General features: G+C 41.7%; 1 protein-coding gene across 5 annotated transcripts in view; it reads right to left on the reverse strand.

Annotated features, from left to right (window-relative positions):
- Positions 1-6,682: 6,682 nt before the first annotated feature.
- Positions 6,683-23,783, reverse strand: part of PRDM15 (PR/SET domain 15) — a 44,133-nt gene continuing 27,032 nt past the window's right edge. The window contains exons 8-24 of one of the 5 annotated variants that reach the window (XM_027635062.1): positions 23,292-23,427; positions 22,030-22,211; positions 21,307-21,401; positions 20,348-20,435; positions 18,703-18,870; positions 17,352-17,446; positions 16,104-16,235; positions 15,547-15,681; positions 13,370-13,533; positions 12,561-12,640; positions 11,828-11,947; positions 11,021-11,152; positions 10,443-10,526; positions 10,086-10,258; positions 8,948-9,028; positions 8,397-8,609; positions 6,683-7,386 (exon numbers count right to left, since the gene is read on the reverse strand). In XM_027635062.1, coding sequence (XP_027490863.1) covers positions 6,910-7,386; positions 8,397-8,609; positions 8,948-9,028; positions 10,086-10,258; positions 10,443-10,526; positions 11,021-11,152; positions 11,828-11,947; positions 12,561-12,640; positions 13,370-13,533; positions 15,547-15,681; positions 16,104-16,235; positions 17,352-17,446; positions 18,703-18,870; positions 20,348-20,435; positions 21,307-21,401; positions 22,030-22,211; positions 23,292-23,427 — 2,555 coding nt within the window. In that variant the 3' untranslated portion in view covers positions 6,683-6,909. Of the gene's footprint in view, positions 7,387-8,396; positions 8,610-8,947; positions 9,029-10,085; positions 10,262-10,442; positions 10,527-11,020; positions 11,153-11,827; positions 11,948-12,560; positions 12,641-13,369; positions 13,534-15,546; positions 15,682-16,103; positions 16,236-17,351; positions 17,447-18,702; positions 18,871-20,347; positions 20,436-21,306; positions 21,402-22,029; positions 22,212-23,291; positions 23,428-23,783 lie in introns of all 5 variants that reach the window. The other 4 variants (XM_027635043.1, XM_027635075.1, XM_027635053.1 and 1 more) reach the window with 4 other exon arrangements.

Here is a 23,783-nt window from a genome sequence, read left to right on the forward strand (position 1 = left end):
GTGTTCTCTCATGTTTCTTAGCTATACTTCTTCCAGTGTTCTTTGTTGCCTCTCAGGTCCCTTTTTATCCACAGTTTTGAATCCACTTCTTGATGCTGAGAAAGTTGGGGCCTGGAGAAGAGAAGGTTGTGTGGAGACCTCACAGCCCCTTCCAGTGACCAAAGGGGCCTACAGGGAAGCCAGAGAGGGACTGTTTGTTCATCAGGAACTGGAGTGATAGGACAGGGGTAATGAGTTCAAACTGAATGAGAGGAGGTTTAGATTGGATATTAGGAAGAAAGGCTTTACTGTGAGGGTGGGGAGGCCCTGGCACAGGTTGCCCAGAGAAGCTGTGGATGGCCATCCCTGGAAGTGTCCAAGGCCAGGTTGGATGGGGCTTGGAGCAACCTGGGATAGTGGAAGGTGGCCCTGCCCATGGCAGGGGGTTGGAACTGGATGATCTTTAAAGCCACTTCCAACCCAAAACATTCTATGATTCTATGATAACCAGCAACAGGACAAGAGGAAATGACTTCAAGCTGGGCCAGGGGAGATTCACACTGGTCATCAGGAAGAATTCCTTCATGGAAAGGGTTGTCAGGCATTGGAATGGGCTGCCCAGGTGGAGTCACCTTCCCTGGAGGTGTTCAAGAAACAAACGGACCGTGGCACTCAGTGACAAGGTGGTTTTCAGTCACAGGCTGGACTCGATGATCTTGGAGGCCTTTTCCAGCCTAAATGACCTCGTGATTTTACGTTCACTAAACGTGAAAGATCCGAGTCCTGGAGACACCAAGGTTCCTGAGCTCTGTGAACACAGCCAGCTGTGCTGGGAGGAGATACTGAAATGAGCACATGGCTTGAGGGGAAGGCTGGCAGAGCTTTGCTGGTGTCTGCTCTCAGTAACAACACCCAGCGCGTCAATCCCTACGTGAGGAATTCTGGTAAACGAGCCAGAGCATGTGCAGCCTCCTTCCCTGGGATACCACCACAGCAAGAACCTAAGGCTCAGGTGGGCAGGAAAAGGGTGGAAATCTGTAGAAAATGAGCACCATTAGTTTCTCCTAATTTTAACTCCTCATTCTGCCACTATTACACCTTTTTTTTTTTTTTTTTAGCCTTTTTTACTACACTTCCAGGACACATTGAAAGTTTCTTAAAATCAAAATCTGCAAGCAAATAGAACAGTACAGGAAAGCACTCAACTGACAGAAAAAAGTGAAAAACTTAGCTTTAGTTGAAATAAATCCCCAAAGTCAGTATTTTTAATTGCTTTTGATATCAGCTGCTCTGCAGCCATTGCACCCAATAATGAGCTTTTCTGAAATGTTAGCAACTAACCAGGCACTGTGACTGGTCAACAGTGCTCATGGATAAGGCAGAAGGACAAGAACATTTCACTGCAAATGATGATGAAATCCTGACTCTGGGGGTGACACTGAAGTCCCCTGAAAAAGTCTCACCCTCAGTGCCCCTTTCACTTCATATGTAGTGACAGGACAAGGGGGGATGGCTTCAAACCAAGAGTGTTAGATTAAATATTAGAAAGAAATTCTTCCCTGTGAGGGTGGGGAGGCCCTGGCCCAGGTTGCCCAGAGAAGCTGTGGCTGCCCCATCCCTGGAAGTGTCCAAGGCCAGGTTGGATGGGGCTCAAAGCAACTTGGGCTAGTGGAAGGTGTCCTTGCCCATGGCAGAGGGTGGGACTGGAAGATCTTTAAGGTCCCTTCCAACTCAAACCATTCTGTGATTCCATTGTAGGGGCTGCATATGCTGAATCCTGTCTGAATTGACCCAGCAGCAGCACACATCCAGAACAGCCTGTCAGCACCCGGGGGGGAAATAAATCCGGAAGAGCTTTCTCAAAGCATTTTAGGGCAAGAAACATATTTTCCAATCATGGTTGTACTGTATGGTGAAGTACCTGTGGCTTTTTACAGTGTTCCAACATTTTTCATCAAGACATTTTAACAGCTTCTTGCCATGCACAGTGCAGACAGCACAGTAGCATCTCAGCACCGAAGAAAATCACTGTGACTTGACAAAAAACATGACAGAAATACTTTTTTTCCTTTATCCTGTTGCCACCATGACACTTTGGGTGTGGTATAGGGCAAAAACCCCTATGTGAACACAAACCTCAGCAACTCATCTCCAAAAAACACTTTTCAAGCAGAGCTTTACTGTGCATCGTGGTGTGGATGAGCAGTACCTCCTCCCATATCTTTCCTTCTCCCTTTACACCAGATCACAGCCACCATGAAAAGGCAGCCAAAAATACAAGGTTTTAAAGACTTTCCAACAGGTACACCCACATCGATAATAAATGTCAGGCCAAAAGGAATTAGGAGGAGTGACATTATTACTATTACTTTAAATAGCACCAAGGAAATCTCATTGCTGAATAATTCCCAAAGCAATGCTAACAAAGCTATTCACCCCATGCATTTGCATGTAGCACCTATAGTTTTGCATATAACTGTCATTTGGATGTATGGTATTTATTCCATTCCTAGTTTTCAAGATGAGACACTGAGACATCTTTATGCATGCAGAACACCAGCAAATCACTCTGACAAACTGGCAGGAAACTCAGTTCTTGAAATAAATCCAAGCGTTTCCTGGCTGTTAACTTCAGACAATGTCTGAAACAATAAAATGGTACAGAAATGTAGCTGGTTAGACTGACAGGAGACTGACAGGTAGGTTTGTGCAAAAAGACTCACTTTTCATAGTGACAGAGCTAAAAAAAAATAAATTACTTTTAGAGAGCATATTAGCACTTTATACAGCTGTTTTTCCTGAGAGAACTCACCACACAACACAGCCAAGGAAGGCTCAATCTCCTCTGCTTTCTGTCATTACCCAGTAACAAGCTATAGAATCAATATTTTAGAACACTACCTCATGTTTCTGTATACTGTGAGATCCATAAAATTCTGTGAGATAATGACTGAGCTCATTGCTTTGGATACAAATCTCTGTGATTTGAAGAAAATCACATTTCTTCAAATTTGAAGAAAAAAAAATGTTCGATACCTTAACGAAGGAACAGGAAAGAATAACACTGGTAGAGAAAGGGTTCTGTACCTTGATGCTCTTTTACTTCAGAGCCTGTGTGCCACAGACAGCATTCAATTAAACAGTCTCAGCAGTAAACAATGACAATACACAGAACACTACACAACATCACTCCTTTGGCTCCAAGTAATTCCAGTTTTCGACTGAACAGTTGTTATGCAAATAACCTTCAGGTCCTACAGCTGAAGAGGCAGGTAACAAATGGGCAAAGGAAATTTGGATTGCACATCCCTTAATGGAGCTTTTGTCTCTTGTGAAGCTCGAAAACAGCATCGGTACAACTTTGGTATCCACCTGAAAAACGCTGGGCTGGGAGAGCAACTGGACAAGTCATTTGCTTGTCCAAGGTAAGCTCTGTGTCTGAAAAGGCAGCAATTTCCAACCTCTCCAAATAAAATAATTTGAAACAAAAGCAAACACAGGAATTTGTTTTTTTGAAATGTTTTCGTGGTGCAGCACACCCAAGATACAGTTGTGTTCTCGTAGGGATGCCAATAACAGTAGTAATAATAAAGTCATGCTGAGAGATGATGAGGTACCATAGCAAGGGTTGCAGGGAAAGTCACTCTCCTGTCTCAAAGGAGTGCTCTGGGAAGATCAGATTGCAGAGAACTTTCTATTGCCTGACACAACCAAAGCCCTTCCAGTGGTTATATTTTTCCTTCCTGAAGTAAAATATTATTTAATTTCTAAGTAAGAACAACCATCCACTGGAACAACCTCCCCAGAGATGTGGTGGAGTGTCTGTCACTGGAGACTGTAAAGATGCAATTGGACAGGGTGCTGGATCATGATGATTCCATGAATCTGTAACCTCATCGAAGCTCCCTTTCCCCAGAAAAGGCTGGACCAGATCATCTTCTGAGGTGCCTTCCAATTCTATGATTTTGAGGATACTGAGAGACTAATGAGGGATATTTCTAAGTGCCCACCAACATGCAAGCACTCACTGTGTGATCATTCCTTCTAAAATCAGCTGGAATCAATCCCTGCCAGAAAGGCAAGATCCCACCTGCCTGGGTGGGAATATGAAGGCCAGGTAGTGTGGGAGGCAGGCCAGGCCCCACATCAGGGTTAAGAGGTTTTGTAAAGTCAGAGAGGTCTCTAGTGGTTCATTACCTCCATGTGCAATTCTTATCAAACAGGAAGTGATGTGTTAAAATGATGCAGGTTGATTCAGTGCAGCATCAGTGTTACTGTCAGTAGTATTAACATGGAGCAGATGGATTCTGCTAAGGTAAAACCCCTCTTTTTTTTCCCAGTCAAAACCTTAATCACCTTTTACATATGTCTAAATAAAACTTTGTTGTAGAAATTCTATATGCAGCACTGTAACCCTCCATCTGTGTGTACATATATATATATATATATATATATATATGTATCTTTTTAGATGTTAGCCATCTTTTATTTACGAAAACAGCTCAATCTAGGACCTCTCCATTTGCCTGCCTTCCCCTTTTTCCCACTCTCTCCAAAGTACCCTGCCAAAAGATAATGTGCCTTTACCAATTAGGCACCAAACATGGGGAAAAAAAAGAAGTTTCAAGTACATAAACAGCATATTTTGTAAATAAAACCTGCCTTCCTCTTGCCCAGCAGGTTTGGTGTGAAAGGGAAGCATTTGTGGACAAGACAGCTGAGGAGAAACTTAATTAGCTCAAGCCAGTGGTGAAACAATCCAGGAAGTTTCCTTCTTGGGATATTGGGAGTCTAGAAAATTACAGCATCTCGTGATATTGTGTGAAAAGTATCTGAGGAAGACAGAACGGGGCAGGGAATGAAAAATTCTCCTTCCCACACCACTAAAAGGTATTTTCTCTTTCTGATACATATCCTTGTCCCATCAAATACAGCTCTCTCCCATGCAGACATTTTATAGACTTGTTGACATTTACAGAAAAGTAGTTCTGCTCCTCTGACACACAAAATCTGTCACCAGAAACCCCTTTCTTACACATGTCCTGCAGCTTTACACAGAGCCTGACATAGCAAGGCTCTGGACACTGCTATGGCACCGAAAGAACCACTGGAGGTTTATTTTAATATCCAGACATTTATACTTTGGAAGAATTTGTTGCAGAGATCATAAGGCATCCTTTAGGGGTCAAGTAGTCCATGTTAATAGAGACTTTCAAAGCTGAAGTCATTCCTATTCGTATTTTTGCTAATACACAGAACATTTTCATAACTATGATAGGCACAGACAGGATTTTTACAACCATCAATCCATCCTCACTGTCAAACACAGCAGGTACTTTATCCTCAGCAAGAACCTCCAGCAAGGTTCTGTGGCTCAGTCTGCTGCCCCAAAGGACCTTGTTCTTCAGCTGGAAGGACAGATTTGCCTTTCAGGATTCCAGGCAGCAACATATTATATATATTATATATATATATATTTTTTTTTTTAGTTTATTCCTTTTTGCTATCAGCTCTTTTTTTTTTTTCCTGTGGGAACAGTACTATCTTCTTGACATGCAAAAGTCCAGACTGCACATCAATGTATGGAGAATGGAATGAGAGTGAAGTGTCAGCAAAGATGTCTTTGACCCAACCCACTATTTTTATCCCCAACAGTCATGCAAACCTTGCCCGTCATACACTGGGGCACACTGACTCCATGTGGCAGCACACAGAAAATGCTTCAGACATTCCCTTTTCCTGCCTGTCACACAACCCCCTGTGTGGCCATGGATTTTGGAAACACTTCTGGAAACAGAAGGAATAGAATCCATACGTTATTTCCGTGAGAAAAGGCAACATGGGGATGAAAAAATCAATGAATCGTATTGGCAACAATGTTTTTCACACAAATATTCACCAGGAACACACAGTAAAGTACAAAGGCTATATATATATATATGTATATGTATATATATATAAAAAGAATGCTTTCTCAAATGTTTATTACACGATGAAATAAGTCGAATTGAAAAAAATTCACATCCTGAACTTGATCAAAGGGGACTGATTGCTCTTCAGGCCTATTAGCTAAAAGCAAGATTGAAAGAGCAGGTTTGAAAAATTACATAAAACTGTATCACATTCTTTTTTTTTTTTTTTCAGTTTGTAATTGGTTTGATTCAAACTTGACTAGAAGACCCTAAAAGTTGCTTTAGCATCAGACCAGCTATCTGATTCAAGTAGCACTAACACTGTGTGATGGGTACAGGGGTTTTCCCTTGACTAAAATGGAAATACTTTGTAAAACTGGTATATTTTCTTCCACACCACACTCATGCCCACCCCAAAACCCCAAATTCCACCTAGTTTTACCAGTGTTGTTAAGATACAAGACCTAAAGAAGATAAGAAACAAAGACAATTATTGTTTTGCCCATTTGTGTCTTCATATTTCAGTCTCTACCAGCTGACCACAAGTACATTCCACTCACTGTGAACAAGGTCTTCACATTTCACTTCCAGACTGCAGAGAAGTGACATGGTATGGCTGAAAGGGTTTTGTACATCACAAGTGCTGTAACATTTAGGATTTCCCTGCTTTGGTTAAGATGTATGATGATGCACCTGTCAAATCTCAATCTTACTGCACAAATGCAAGGGGATGCTGAATTTGTGGTGAGATTTTTTTTTTCCTTTTTTTTGTTGTGGGATTTTTGTTTTTTTTTTGTTAAGACAGTGCAAGGTCTAGAGACAGCACGAGAATCTCAGATCAGGGTGCTGCAGGGTGCTACACCAATTTTACCTCACGCCTCACTGTATAAACATTTTCCCGTCTCTGTTTGGTATCCAGCAAACAATCCTATTAGAAATTTTCCAATTTTTTTTTTTTTTTTTTTTTTTTTGTGTGTCTCTGAGTACAGTCCATTTCAAAACTTCCCAAAGTTATAAATTAGTAGCTGTACATCTGCTGCTGCTGCTCTGTCTGAACCGGCTGCTGCCCCGGCTGCTGTTGCGTCGCCGGCGCCTGGGGCTGCAGGACATCAGTCTGAGGCACTGACCTCCAGGTCAGGGGGTGCTGTTCCGAAATCTGGTTCCCCAGAGGAGCAATGGAGTTCACCAGGGTGGTCAGGTTTATAAAATGGGCCACGGACTGGGGGTTGGCCGCCTCTGGCTGGGGCTGGATCTGGACGTCGTTCTGGCGGTTGTGCAGCATTGCAGAGCCGCTGACGGTGTCAAAGGTGACGGTGAGGATGGAGTTGTCCAGCTGCAGCTGGCGCTCCGGGGCAGTCAGGTGGCCCACGGCCACTGGCTGGAGGTTTGTGAACTGGGTCCCAGCTGCTGTTGTGATGGGGGTGACAGTGATGTTTGTGAGCCCCACAGAGCTGGAAGGGGCCGTGACGTTTGGGTCGCCGAGGGTCACCACCACCTGAGGGGAAACACAAAGGTGACCTCAGCCTATTTGAAGGGAGTTCCAAAATGCAGCAGCACCGGAGAGGAGTGAAAGTCTCTAAGGAAGTCCCCCGAAGGCTCGAGGGATTGGGATTTTCACAAAGTAAGAACAGAAAGATTGTGACTGCAGTACTCAAATCTGCTGCCTTAAAAATAAAGGACACTAACTAATACCACAGAAACTAATTTGAAGGAACTGTGACCTGAAAAGTGACAAAAGGACTTTTCTCTTTTCTTCCTGGATTCTTGTTGAAGAAAAAGAGAAATTTAATCTAATGTAAATATATTATTTCATTGTAAAAAAAAGATAGTTGTTACCTATATATATATATATGTATGTAAACAAACCTTGTAAGTATTTTCCCCTTCCCCCAATGCTGAGTAGTTGTGTTTTGCCTGAAAACCCTCTCACACTGAAGCAAATTGTGGGAGAGGGGCTTGAACTTAGAAATTGGATTTTTGAGGGTCTCAAACTGTGACACAACCTTAGACCTTGCACCTGATTATCAAATATCCTCAAGGAAGACCACCTGATGGGCTCACCTGTTGCTACTACCAGCAGAAGAAGTCACACGCAGAGGGGAACATAGAAAACTTGGAATATAACAACTTCCAGGTGCAGAAAACTTGGAATATAACAACTTCCACATATAGCAATACGATGGTAATGGGAGAGGGGGATAGGCAACATTCAAAACAACCAGCCACATTAAGTTTCCTGCTTTTAATCTCATTTTTTAATCAGCCAGTTAGTGGTACCTGGCAAACAAGGAGATGGTAACACCAAAGGAAATGAAAACAAACATAAGGAGCTTACTGGTCCAACTCCTTGTTTTTTTAATGTCTCTATCCATCTTTGTATTACCACTGTTTATGAAATCAGCTCCAAATGTTCCAATCACACTTCTGTGTTTGCAATTAGCCAAAAACAAAGGGTTATCCCTCTAAGCAATGCCTGCAACTCGTCACCCTGCTCCTGGAGCTCACCTGCTGGATGCTCTGTACAGCTGAATTAGTCTCATCTCCAACATTCCCTGTGAATTCACCTTCCTTCTCTGTGTATTCACTGAAGGCAGGGTCCTCAGGCACTTGAGCTTCCTCCTCCTCACCCGACTTTTGTTTTCGTTTCTGGCCACGTTTAGGAGCTTTTATGTGCTGTTTCCCTTCTGGTAATTCGCCCTGTTCCAAGGCTAATTCCGGCTGGAGCAACACAATTCCAAACAAAACATCAAGTCCTTTTGCTTAATGAAGTTCCAAGTAAGAGCCTGTCACCTGAAGCTGTTTTACTGTCAGTTCTCAGGCGAAGAAATAAACTTTAGAAAAACCTGATTTTGGGGAATGAGACTTCACCCTGTAATTATTTCTGTTTTACCAGCACCCCTGTTACACAACCAAACAGATCAAGAACCTGCAGCTGCTTGGACATGTTACCCTGGGGCTGGCTCTGAAAAAGCACATTCCTCACCCACAGCCTGTGCTCAGCTATGTTATGTACCAAAAATGTCCCCACCTCACCCTCCAGTGGGCCTGGAATTTACCTGAACAATCCCAATTGAAGAGGCATCAATGGTAGTTGTCTCTGGCAGCTGCTCTAAATCATCAATCCTCACTGAAAGGATCTGTAGACAAAGAGGTATCAGCTGGTGAGCTGCAGTCAAACAATACAGCATCTCCCTAATAAATCCTGTCACAAAGCCCAAATGATGTAATCTATCATTTAATATGAAGGAGTTAACCATGGCTTTTTTGCTAAATAATCTTTTGGCATAAAGTCTTCTCATTCTCACTGAAAACCAGCAAAGTTTAAAGACACCAATAGAAGAATATGTTTATTTTCACATTCTAGACAGAACACAGCCCACTGGGAAGTGATGAATTATATAGAAAACAACATGTTTGAAAAAAAATACTGTGTCCTACTTCGTTATTTTAAGCTGAATCTCTACATCTCAGCTCATCAGAGAATAGAGCATTTTTAATACCCAAATCAATAAATAGAGCACTTTGTTGACTTCCTTGACAGTCATCACAATAAAACAGCAAAGCAACAATAATGATAAACTGGTAGTCAAGAAAAAAAAAAAGCCTCAAAGGGAACGGACAAGCCTCAGTCAAACCTGAACAAGGAATGCTGAGGAGAAACACAGCTATTCAGAAAATTAAAACACAGAAAAAAACCCACTGGAGTCAGACAAAACATCCCTCTAATCCAGATTCTCTCCAGTCAGCATTCATCTTTAATACTGAGAATAATTCTGTATCATCAGCAGATGCCGCCACCACCTCTCTATTCACCACTTCTTTCAGATCACTTCTGAACACAGGGAACACAATGGGGAAAAAAGAATCCATTATACTCACTAATAGATGAAGACAAAACGTGAAAAAACACACATTTAAGCTGAGGCAGAGAAAGAAAAGGGGTTTCAATAAGCAGAAGAACTTCATTTTTAGGGACTGGCAATCAGATCTGTTTACTACTAAAACATGTAACAGAGTTTAAATGGCTGATTCAGTTAAGTGCATGTTTCACAGACACTACCTAAAACTGGCTCCAAAAAAAGCAGGAAAAACAGAAAGAAAAAAAAAAGTAATTCAAGTCACTGAAGGCCATAAACTTTCCTAAAAAAACCCAAACCCTCAAACCAAATCACCCCACGGTCCAAACTAACTCACCTCTGGATGCTTACGCCTCATGTGCCGACTCATGGAGGCTCTGGTAGAAACCTTTGTCCCACACAGTTGACAGCTCTGGGCTTCCACCTTATCATGAGTGAGCTGGATGTGCTTCTGCAGCATGTAATCAGTGACATACTTCTTATCACACACTGAACACGTCCACTGTTTTCCTACTGGTGGCAGATGGAAGGAAACCCAACAGATGAGTATCGTAATGTCAACACCTCAACAAGAGGAACAATTTTTTGTGTCTGGTAACAGGATATGCAACACCAGTTCCAAGACTGGCAAGACTAAAGCAAGCCTAGGAACAGAATTAAGATGTTGTTGGATACCGTTTTTTAGAGGGTTTACCTGTATGAATCAGCTTGTGAGTCTCCATTGTGTTTCTCTCACTAAACGTCTTCCCACAGAGCTCACACATGAAATCTTTGATTCCTGCATGAAAAGCACATTTAGCATCTGTCAAAGGAGCCTAAAGCATCTGGGACAATCCAGAGTCTCACATTACTAACATTAAAAAACCATAAAACCCACAGTCAAACAACTAGAAGAAGATCAGCTTCACCACCTACTTTCATCTAAGCCGTGGCACCATATCCGGCAGAAAATAAATCCAAGGGAAACTGATGTGGGAGGTAAAATTTTGGGAAATGAGAACCTGAAGACTAACTTAAAACAAAGCCAATGCTCTGGACCTATCCTAGACCAAAACAACCACTCTCAAAAAAAGCAAAGCTTGAAACCAACTAAACTGTACCTCTCCACTTGTAGAACAGGTGATCTCAGCTGAGAAGAGGACAAAATCTCACTTTTCAAAAGGCAGAAAATACGTATTTTATTAGTTTTCTTCATAGTCCCTGACTGTTCTAGGTAAGAGTTCTCTACTGGGAAGCATTTAACTGATTAGGTGCCACTTTTAGAGCCCTCACCTGTGTGTCTTTTGTAATGCTTCAGCATATTGACCTTCTGTGCAAATTTTCGGTGGCACTCCTTGCACTCATATTCCTTAATCCCTTTGTGAAGTTTCATGTGGTGACGAAGTGCATGTTTTGTCTTCATTCCTGTGAGACAAAAGGTGCAGCAAGACAGTTACTCCACTGCTCCCACCTTCAGAGAACTCAGGATGATCATGTTGTTACCCAAGAGCTCTAAGCTTATATTTGCTGCGAGTCCACAACTGCATATTTTTAATTGTTTATGTAGCAATGCACATTATCATTATTATTTTAATTCCAGGAAAAAGCTCTGGAAAACATCTGAGTAACCACTGAGGAAGAAGTAAAACAGCAGGGACAAGCAAAGACAAAGCATCATTAGAGGTGTCAGACTTACTACTGCCTTCCACTAAAACACCAGTTCAGATTTGTCCAAGTTATAACACGAACAGTTAAAAAAGTCAAAGCAACTTTGACATTTAAGGCTCTTACAGAGAGAAATTATTCTATTTCTTAAGCCTGAAAACAAGTGTAGAATTAAAAAAAATAAATCAACTTGCATTCACTTTTGTGCTGCAAATGCATTAGAACCTAGTCAGGCCATAAAACAAAACTATAAAATTGGGGGTAGTTTATGTAATCCTAAGGCTCCTGATTCATACAGTTACTACCTCTCAAAAATGCAGGACTTACAGCACTCCCAGACCTTCCCAAATACTCTAAGGATGGAAGAAGTCTTAATTCAGACATTCACCTGCTATTCAGTATCACAATTAATGGAAAACAAGGCATCAGACATACCTTTGCCACACTCTGCACACAAGTATTCTCGGATATTATCATGGACTCGCATATGTTCTTTTAACATGTCTTTCCTAGCAAATGATTTGCCACATTGCTCACAAGCATGACTTTTTACACCTTAAAAATAAATTTAAAAGACAACATAAACAAAAAAAAAAATGTTAATGAAAAATGTGCATCTCCTAAAAATTGACTAAAGTGGTGGCTAAAGAGGGCAACAGCCCCCCTGTGCTGTTAACCACACCTTTCATGCATATTGTAGCCCAAACTAAATTAGCAGACTTTGGAGATATAGGAAAGCTGTTTTTTCATGTGAGATCTGTAAAAAAAAGAGGTAAAGCCTGAGGTAGGAAAATACTGAGTAGCATGAAATAGTAATGAGCTGTTGAAAATGATTTTGCAGTAGCAGTTTTCAGCCTGTGTAATGGCAAGAAAGTGGCATGGATAAGAATCTGGGGAAGTACAGAACACAGAATTAGGTGAATCCTGCAACATCATATTATCTAGGAATTTGAATTGTGTGCCCAGATCAAATCTCATTAATATTACCTGCTTTAGAAAACCAGTCTACTCTAAAAGCAAAAATATTACATTTATCTGATTGTATCTTACAGTAAGAACCCATAACTTTTTTCCTCCAGCCAAAAAAAACCCAAAATCAAAAGGCAAGCACTGACAACAGAAATTTCTTTTTTGTATTGATAATTATAAAGAAACACAACATTTTTACCTGTATGTATAAGCTTATGTCTTTCCAGATTTCCTATACTGTTAAAAATCCTTCCACAGATTTCACATGGGTGGATGTATCTGAAACCAAAGAGACCAAAAACTGCGATTCTTTTCTTGAGACAGAAGTGATTTTCAGGCATCTCTGTCAGTAACTGTATTTCATTTGCTAATACTAATTATTATAAAAGTTCCTTGAAGCTTAAATTTTTTAAAATGAACCTTAAGAAACCTGTAAGTTGACCGCAAGCTTGGAGCAGCCTGGCATTGCTATTCACTCAAAAAATAGTTTCAAAAAAAAAAATTTATTAAAATCATTGATTTATAATTTGCAAAGCCCAAACTGCAAGGCTGTTGACTAATCATCTGTGTGAAGTCAATCATCAGTGATATTTACCTCAAGCTTTTAATAAACATTTTAACACCCATTATACTGTTTCAGATATTTTAGTACAGCCCAATTACACAGAATATGCTGAGCTGGAAGGGACCCACAAGGATCATCGAGTCCAACCCTCAGCCCTGCACAGGAGCATCCCCAGAGTCACACCATGTGCCCTAGAGGATCATCCAAACCCTCCTGGAACCCTGGCAGCCTTGGTGCTGTGCCCACTGTCCTGGGGAGCCTGTTCAGTGCCCAACCACCCTCTGGGGGAAGAACCTTTCCCTGAGATCCACCCTGACCCTCCCCTGACACAACCTCAGGCCATTCCCTCGGGTCTTTGTCACTGGTTCTCTAAAAGCACCAGGGGGCAGAGCCACTGTCACTCCCAAGAAGATGGTTCCTCTTATCAGTGCCACATGTCTTACTTCTGCACCTTGGGGTCAGGCAGGTTCTCCCGGTGGATGACCATGTGCGCGTGGTACGTCGCCTTCAGGGCGAAGCGCCGGTTGCAGATGCTGCAGCCGTAGCCCTTCTCCTTGTGCACGTCCATGATGTGCTTCAGGTACTCCTTCCCTCTGCCAAAAGTCAGCTGGGGAATGAACCAATAGTGAATGAAAGGGGGAAAAAGTCCTCAGGCACAGCAACGAGCTGGGAGAGCGCTGCCAGGATCTCGAGTTGGCGCGAGTTGATGTGAATACCCTGTGTATCACTTAAATATCCTGTGTATCACTCCAATACCCTGTGTATCACTTAAATATCCTGTGTATCACTTCAGTACCCTGTGTATCACTTCAATACCCTGTGTATCACTTCAATACCCTGTGTATCACTTCAATACCCTGTGTATCACTTAAATATCCTGTGTATCACTTAAATACCCTGTGTATCACTTCAATACCCTGTGTATCACTTCAATACCCTGCGTATCACTTCAATACCCTGTGTATCACTTCATTAAATATCCCTGAAAGCTGGATTTAGGCCTGAACCCCTTTGGCCATTACAAGGACGCTGCTACAGGACATAGGTTCGTTTGGAAAACCTGCTTGAGATGGTGTCTCCACTTCTTACACTGCACAAGAAGAGGACCCCAAATTATTCGTGCACTGAGGAACAGCCTTGAAGAGAGCCATGTTTAACCTCCAGCAGCTGTCAAAGTGAGGGTGCCACAGGTGGAAGAAATGTCTGCTGGGCTCTAAGGGCATGGCAAGCTCTAGTCTGCACAGTCAGCTTTGGCACTGGCTTCAGAAGAGTCGGAATTTCTAGGCACTGCAGGGCAGTGACTCCAGCTCAGCTCCTGGAAGTGCTAAAGCTGTGCCAGACAGCAGCTCCACTACTGAGCTCCCTGGGCTACGTAACTCTGCATATCCAAAATGATCCAGCATGTCCAGATACGCTCCAGAACATCAGGGCAAAGTGCCATAATGACACGATCTTTTGCTCCAACTTTGGAATTAGTCAGGGTATTTCTGACAGCACTGCACAGCTTGAGAAAAACACAGAGAGATTTTGAAGAGCTCAGAAGAGAGATTTCATCAAGACTCATTTGTATGTTGTTCTCCCTTTGGCTGTTCAGTTTCCCAGAAGAGCCTCCCCATCTCCTCACAGCAAATCTCACTTTCCACAGCTCTTCCCTTACACAACTTTTTATTTCACCAACACCTGCAAAAGTGCTAAAAACACCCCAGCTTCCAAAAAGAGCTTTCTGATCTAAATGGCCCAATTGCCCTCACTTGGAAGCACACAATTTCATGTAGTTTATGTACCCATGAAGTGTCAGGTAGGAAAATTAGCATACTGAAAGCAGCCATGTGATTAACTGCTGTGATACCACACCTTCTGATGTTTACTGGCATAAGCTTCAAATCAGTTTTCACTTTATACCAGTTCACAGATAAGAACAGAAAACTCAAGGATTATTATCTCCAGGTTATAAAATGAAGATAAGGTAAGAGCTTTCACCAAAATTAAGTGGGCGCTGTGAAATAAGCTCTGATTTCCAGGGGTCAAGTCAGTGGCTTAACCACCAAAACTCCCCTGTCCCTATGTCAGTTTGGCCAATTTACTGAGTAAACTACATTCCAGCAGTACTCCCAGTGCCATCCTGTTAGTCACAGAGCAGCCCAAGAATAAGCAGCCACGCTGAACATAAGCAGCAGTCTTAATCCTCCAAACTGGATATCCACTAGAGTACCATCTGATCTCAGCAAAATCAATTTGTGGATTGTACAGAAATCATTACAGAAATGCTGTAATGATTTTAGTTGGCACATAATCAAAAGGTGGCATAAGATCTGAATGTTCCTTATTGATTTCAATGTTCCTTTAGTGATTCTTCCTCCGGTTTTGCTTGTTTCCTACCACGGGTAAGCGAATATATCTGTATTTCTCTTTGTAAGTGTTTAGCATTCACCTTACAGAACACCACCTAAAGTCTTATGGAATAACATCACAGATTAGAGGTAACAAGCACTGCAGATCTGTGGACTGGCCTTCTCTTTGAAAACCCTTAATGTTATTTAAAATTCTGAATGATTTACAGACACCGCCACTCTCCCATCCCCATCCCAAAACAAGTTAATTTGAAAGTATTTAAAGCTACCTGGCACCTTTTGCAGCTATACTTGTGAGGCTCAGAATCTGCACTTTCATCAGAGTTGTCATCATTTTCCTCTGATGAGATTCCAATTTTACCAATGAATGCTTCTCTCTGGTGATCATCCATGAGGGCTATGTCCTGTGCAGAGTGGGAAAGAACATTTTGTTTTAATAAATTGAACTTATTCTTCAAAAGGTAAAGACCTGTTCACCTTTTGTTGCCACGCAGACTGCCTTGCATTAACAATTGCTGTAATATTATTTATTTAAAATATCCTCCTGCTTCATTCAATCCAGGTCAACAAAGTTCCTCTGTCCATGACTACACAACGAATAACTTAATTAATTTTTTTATTCAAACAAATAGTAATAATTTTTTGTGTGTATAAAAGGAACTTCAATGTAAAGTGACTCGATTGGTACAGTACTACATCTATAAAAGAATCTTTATGACAACCACTGAGTGATACAATTCCCCTTCAATTCAATCCCTTGCAATTCAGTGATAACCTAGTTATTTCAGAACAATCTGCCTTTTCTAATTAAATATTAACACAATACCTTAAAATGGACATGAATATGATCTCTCAGCACATCCACCCTGAAAAATTTACGTCCACAGATTTCACAAGTGTACTTCTTGTCTCCATGTGTTAGAAGGTGTTTGTTCATGTTGCTCCTACATGAAAATACCTAAAAGCAAAGAAGGAAGGAAGGAATGAAGGGGTTTTGGACCATGTCCAGCAGGGCTACAGTTCTTTGTAATTTATCCAATGGAGAGCACAGAATATATTTACTGTCTTTTTGATTCATTCTGGCCAGAAACATGTAGGATCTCCTGTTAGCCAGCCAGCAGGCTACCTAAGAAACTGCTGGCATGGCAAAACCCAGGGGCAAAGTTCCAAGGAACTGACTGAAACTGGCCATTCATCAGAGATGGACTTCTAAAAAAGCTGCAGCAGAACTACATAGGGTAGAACTAGAAATATTTAGAGTGTCTTTTGAATCATGAATGTTACACCTGTCTACAAAAAGATATATGCACAAAATCTGCCTTGATTGATATGTAACACATCCAAAGCATCAAAACCAGAGGTCTACACACCAGCTTAAGAGTTGCTCAGGTACATTTTGCACCATGAATCACTAACCATTTATAAAATCACCAGCTAAACCCACACTCTCTGTGATAACAGCAACTTAAGATCATGAGTGCTAAAACACCCAAATGCAACAATGCCATTACTATGCTATGAGTTCACTTTGATTCCTAGTGGAAAATGATTCCCAGTGCACACAGTCAACTCCAGCCGTTTGCATCCTGGCAGAAAAATTCCACTTTAAATAACCTAAGCCATGAGAGTCACTGACACACACAGGGGCCATGTGTGACACTCCGCGTTGTGCTGCATGTCCTGAAAAAAGGTCTTGCCTGAACTTAAGTTTTGTTCTTTTCTTTGTCCTAACAGCTCCCATCATCACAGTGGGCTTGGATACAATGGAGCTATATAGGCTGTTTAAAGAGTAATGTCTTGACTGGACTCCACAACCCCCCTGGGCAGGCTGTTCCAGTGCTCTGCCACCCTCAGTGGAAAGAAGTTCTTCCTCATGTTGTGGTGGAACTTCTTGTGTTTTAATTTACGGCCGCTGCTCCTCGTCCTGTCACCAAAGAGAGCCTGGCACCATCCTCTGACACCCACCTTGGAGATATTTGTATGTATTGATGAAATCCCCCCTCAGCCTTCTCTTCTCTAGACTAAACTGTGGTATCCTTGGAGCTACAGTGCAGACCCGGCTACACACACCCACCTTCCCACACACGGGGCATCCCGAAGGCTCCTTCTTGTAGCGAACCATGTTCTCCGTGCTGTGCTCAAAGTCTTCTCTTTTCACACGCCTCACCCCTTCACAGAACAGTCCCCATCAAAAAAACAAAACAAAAAAATAAACCATGGTTTTCCACTCCAATCTGCATGCCCTCTCAGGGGAGCACTGGGAAGAAGAGTGAAACACTGGGGAGGCCCTCGATGCAGGATTTAATTGATAACAAAAGGGTGATTTCTAAATTAAAACGGTGTCTTAAGAATATAAAAGCAGTCTCCCAAAGTGATGTGCTATGGCTTATTGGTTATTACACCAACTGTAAAGTGTCTGAAAACAGACATTTGTTGTCAACACCAGGAAACAGGCAGATCTAGTAGGCCTTGGTACTTCAATCAAACATTTTCACTAAGAAGAGGGAGAGGAGAGAGAGTCTCTAAGAAGAGAGGCAACAATTCAGCATCAGCTTTAATCCTCAGTGAGGATTTCAGACCTCTTTCCCTGCTCCTTCTAAGAGGATAGAGAGCTCCAGCTCTTCTGTGACAGCTAAATATGAGACACTTGGCCATTGCCATTCAGCCCCTTGTCCTCTGGCTCTCCTCTGGTTCATGACACAAAAGTCTGAATCACAAAAAGAGCCAGTGACAGTCAGCTATGCCCAAAACACAAAATTAGACAATCTGGCTCTTCTTTTTAAATCACCTTTGGTTTTATCATCTAAATCACTGAAGGCATTTTAATACATATTTAGCAATCTATGAAGTTTTTCCAGTCTTTCAGTACCCATAACATCCTTAGATGCTTGAGATTTTGAACAGTAAACTCTCATAATCTCATTCTCATATATTCTCAAGTGTCTGAAAGATAACATCCCACAGCATCACATATATTTATATAGTAGCCACTTCCAGTTGTACATGGCAAGTTAATTCTCTGCCTTCACATTTTTGAGTTACCACACAATTTTTAAAAAAATTCAAACAGAATTCAAATCATAATTAAAATCAGCTAGTCTAAACTACTGCATAACAAGCCAAGCAGCTTTCACATGACTGTTAGTAGCACTGGATTCAATCACATGAGGCTGAAAAAAAAGGCAGGTGCATCTCCTAGAAAGTTTTTCACAGAATTAGACAATTCCCCTGCAAGATCCATGACTATTATTTTTAATAAATGTCACATTTTCCTGAAACTTGCTACTCTGGATCAGGTAACTGACAATAAAATAAAAAGACAGCTACCACTCAGAAGAATCTAATGCACACAATCATTTCCCTAACTTCCTCACCTCTACTGCTGTTTTGAGAGTAATAATTAGGTTGATCTGCAGTAAACTTACCTCCCAAGTGTCTTCTTTGATGGTCTAGCATGATATCCCTCCTGTAGAACATCTTATTGCAGATTTCACATGCAAACTTCTTATCCCCGTGCTTCTTCTTGTGTTTTGAAAGGTTGCTGTTTGTAGAAAAGAATCTGAAACACATCTCACACTGGAAAGTCTTGTCATCTGTAAGCAACAGAAACCATGCAGAGCTCTTTACAGATGGACAGGGGCTTTGTATGCTTGTGAGGCAAGTAATTCTTTTGTTCATCATTGCATGGGTTGAGGAAGGAAATGCAAAAGCATGTGTGTTTCTTTAAATTTATTTTTTTTCAAAGGTAATAAATATATATGATGCTAACCTGAACGTGGAATCTAGCATTGTAACTTCCTCACATGGGATATTTCCACCGTGGTCTAGCATACACCAAAATGAAGTTTTGGAGTGGATTCTCTTACAACTGATTCGAATATTTAGTGTTGGTAAAATCACTAAACACAGAGCAACAGAGCACCACAGCTGTGTCTAAGCACCAGGATATTTCTGCCAGCACTGGCTCCTGACACCAGCCAGTACAGAATACCCCAGAATAAAGTATAAAACCTCAAAAATATACCATCACACGACAATAGGCCTATGGGGAATTTGTTTTGTAGTCAGTAGTTGAGACTGTTCTTGGAACACGAAAACATGGTCCTGTAGAGGGAATCTGTCAGTGCTGCAACAATCCCAAAGAAGTTATAATTTGATGCCCTGAAGAGAAAACTTTGACCTTTTCAGTCAAAGGTTTGACTCGATCTTGGAGGTCTTTTCCAACCTTATTGATTCTGTGATTCTATTCTAGGAAAAACTGCTGCTTGTATTGGTCAGCTCAGAGGGAAAATGAGCTGCTGTCCTTGAATAAACAGAATACTGAGGTTACTTGGCACTACTTTCTATTTTGCACAAGGCTGAGGTTTTATACAAGTTGCACTCTCTGAAAGGAAATGAGAAATCCTGCTTTGAATGGTGCCCTAAGGGGCAGTTACCTGGGGGATTCTGGACTGACAGTTATGGTGGGTCCACAAAAGTAAACCAGGATGTCATTTTCTAAGCATAGGATCACCCAGCATAAATAATATGAGTAATCACAAGGGATTGCTATGGGAGAAAAGGACAGGTTCTAGTGACATTAAGAAAAAAACATCTATAGACACTATTTCAAGTATAAAATGTGAAAAAGCTGAATAAAACTGAGATTCCAGAAAACTACAACTATCACTAGTACTGATCCCCTTTCCAGTTCCTCTGTTTCAGAGAAATTAGGTGGAACTTAGTTTCAGGAAAGAAAATCAGAAAGAAAACAGAGATGGTGACAAGTTATCTGTGAACACACAAATGAAATACCAGTGAGGATATTAGATGGGTGAGCAGGAGATACTAAACAAAGCAATACCTAACTGCACATGTTGCTCTACAGATTATTGGTTACACTTTTCTTATCAAAAAACCTTTTTTTTTTTTTGAGGGAAACAGGACAGTTTGTTTCTTGTGATGATGATGATGATAAAAACCTAAATTCCTACTGCTTTTCTGTAGTTTCTGTGCTGAAATGGATTTGTGGACATCTCCCCAAAATGGAGTAGAGATGCCAGAGGAAGTGGAACAGTTATCCATTCTCACCTGTCCTGCAGTTATGGAATTCCAGTGCACTCTCTACCCGAAAGGCCTTTTCACACGTGGTGCATTTGTACCTGTACTCACTGTCAACCTGAGGATTGCAAACAGGAAGAGTTTAAGTCGGGGAAAAAGCCAAGTCATGTCTGACAGAGAAATTCTAAATCTCAACTACTTTTTCTGCTTTCTCTCTTTGCCAATTTTTATTCCTTCAAGAGGACATTTAAATACACATTGATGCAAAATTCTGATGCTGTCTCATCCTGCCATGTTCCTACATCTGAGCTATTAAAAAAAAAAAGGCCATATAGCTACTATGTTCATGTCACAGCCTTCCTGATAACCCCCCAGTCCAACACAGAGACAGAATGTTTGGGAAATAAGATGTGATCTGACTCATCCTCCAGAACAGATGGCAGCAATCTGAGAGCTAAGGACCTTGATGCCAAGTAGAAAAGGGAATATTCACTAATAAGGTGCCACTACAGGTGTGTTATTAATATTCCTATGGCAGTAGCACCAAAAGGCCCTCACCAACAGGCAGAGTTCACACTCTCTGCCCACAGCTCACACATTAAAGGACACTACAGGTGGTGATAAATGAAAAACACAGGCAAACAAGACTGGAACAGTCCTATTTAGTACCAGAAATTCAAGCCAGATCTCACCTCTATTGCATCCAGGTCTAGCTAACTCCAGCTTGTCTTGCTGTAACTGATGCCTGAAAGCAACTTTCTATAGGAAATTCGGATATGGAAAAGGGTTTGTATGTGCTCAAAAGCACATCCACACTTTGCAAATTCACCAAGTAGAAGATGTTACCTCTCCCCTATCAGTCTTGTGGGGGATCCCTGCTCACATGGAACTGACCCAGGCTGCCCAGCTGGCACCTGGAATATCACTGTACCTTCCCACCCAAACTCAGCAAGAGCCCAAGAGTCATTTCCAGAGTCATTTCCACTCACTTCGTTTCTGCTGTGCTTGTATGAAACATGCTGCTTCAAGCTCTCCTTCCTGCTGAACAGCTTTGCACATTCCTCACATTTAAACAGTTTGTCACCTGAGGGGATCAATCAACATAAAAGGACAGTAGTCAGTGATTGATTATAACCAACTCCAAGCAAGACAGGGGAAACCAAAGCACAAGCAAACTGCAAACAAACAGGCTAGTGATGAAAAACAGTAATTCAGGAGATCTAAATAGTGGATTTTAACCATTTCCAACGATTTTGTTAAGCTCCTCCACCCTTTTTTGGTGATCATTTTTCAAGGAACCCTTAGAATAGGACACAGACCCCTGGAACTGCAGATCACAAGCTCAAAAGCACTCAGCTGACATTTACACAGCTCTGTTACCCATGTGCCTGTGAAGGTGGGGGTGATATATATGTATATATTTTAAGGCAAGAATAGTTTTGGAATAAACAGTGCATCCTTGCCCTTACTTAAAAGATGTACTCAATTCAAATTTTAAATACTCTAGCTTCAACTTTCAGCTGTTACCTTCTCATGCTTTGGTCTGCATAACTAAAAGAATTTCCTAGAGAGAGTTAAGAGAAAGAAAAAAGGAAAAATAGCTCTCTTATAGCTACGTATCCCAACACATAAAATATCCCAGCTATTTTACTCAAAGGTGGAAGCAACAAGAGACAAAACGAATCCCCAAGTGAGGTGAAGAGCAAACCCACCATGAGAACGGATGTGCCTGCTGAGGTTGCTGCTGTTCTGGAAGATCTTACTGCAGATACTGCACTGATAGACCCGCTTGTGCTCCCCAAGCTGCTTTATCAGCTTCCGCCGTATCCTGTGTCTACTAGAGAGAATTAAACTTCTTTTGAGGGACATGGTGTTTTGGTGATGAGCAAACCTACTGGATCAGAGAAAAAGGCAGGGACTGAAAGGTATCCCACAGGTTGCAAGAGAGTTCCACCAGCTGGCAGAAGCTGGAGGAGTGTTAATGCTCAGCTCCTGGTAGGAGAGAGGGAGGGAGGGAGCCTGGATGGAGCTTCCTCAATGCCAAGGTGCCCCCCCCCGGCCACCCCCTGGAAGCAGCAGATGCCAGAGTGTGTCTCATTCCAGATTATCTTCACCCAGCACGAACAAGGCAAAAAGTAGCAGCAGATTCTCTTTGCAACCCCCCTCAGAGGAACAGCAAGGACCTGTTCTGCTCACCCTCTGAAAACACCAGTGCTATTTCAGCTTGGAAACCTTGGCAGTTCCCAGGCAAAAGGCACTGCCAGGCAGCAGCACTGTGCTATTTCCCAGCACAACCACACTCTGAAATGCATTTTCAATGGCTCTGTGTCTGCTAAGAACTTTAATATATAGCATTACTAGCTAATTTTGAAAAATCGAGTGCTTTATTATAAAAAAAAAAAATAATTCAAGAGGCCAGTTTTACCAAGACAAAAAGACAAAAAAGAATCCAAATTAATCAAACGATACTTAAGAGTCTCCCTGAGGTTCTGTTATACCTAAGTTTTCCCCTCCCACTGCTCTAAATCTGAAGTATCACACAAAACCAACAAGAAGTCATTCATGAGTTAAGATGACAAGCAAGACTGAATAATAATAATAACAGTTATCAAATTGGTTTTTTTAGCAAAAATTTCTTTGCCTGTCTTATCGCCAATGTTCAATGGGAGTAATATTTCACCTTGCAGCTGCAGGAGGCTTTTGGAATCACACTGAATAAAAGCAGCACTGTGATGGAAAATGAAATTCTCATTTATGTTCCAAAATTCTACCACCAATATCACACCATCTTCCAGTGCACAGGCCATCTTTGTGGCACTCAAAAGTCAGCTCTTGTAGTGGCAGCAGCACCAGCAGCAGCATCACACAATTTTGTGCTGATAAAAAAGAGCATCTGTGGGCCCAGAAGTCTAGCAGAGCTGCTACATAATCTTAATCAAACCCAAGAGGAAATCCTGCATCCCAGAACACTTACTTTGTCACTGAACTGATGCTATTTGTGGTGCTAGGCATCTTTCCTAGAACCAAATCCATAATCCTCTCCTCTGCAGGTGGAGGCAGGGCTAGCTCTTCTGGAGGGAGCTCAGCTACAATGTCAGCCACATGGTCCACTGCAAGCACACCATAAAAATACAGCATTAATGTGGATAGCTAGAAATACAACCTCAAATGTAGAATTTGTAACAAGATGTGGCAACAGACAAATTAATCATCCACAAACACGTTCACAGAATCATAAAACAGGGTGGGATGAAAGGGAGCCTTAAAGGTCATCTAGTCCACCCCCTCTTGCCATGGGCAGGAAGGTCTCTCACTAGACCAGGTTGCTCAGAGCCCTGTCCAAACTGCCCTTGAATGTTTCCAGGGATGGGCATCTACCACCTCTCTGAGCAACTTATTCCAGTGTTTCACTACCCTCATTGCAAAAAACTTCTTCCTTATATTTAATCTAAACTGTCCTTCTTTT

Source organism: Corapipo altera, unplaced genomic scaffold (genome assembly GCF_003945725.1).
Source record: "Corapipo altera isolate COAL_440 unplaced genomic scaffold, ASM394572v1 0, whole genome shotgun sequence".
Classification (NCBI taxonomy): Eukaryota; Metazoa; Chordata; class Aves; order Passeriformes; family Pipridae; genus Corapipo; species Corapipo altera.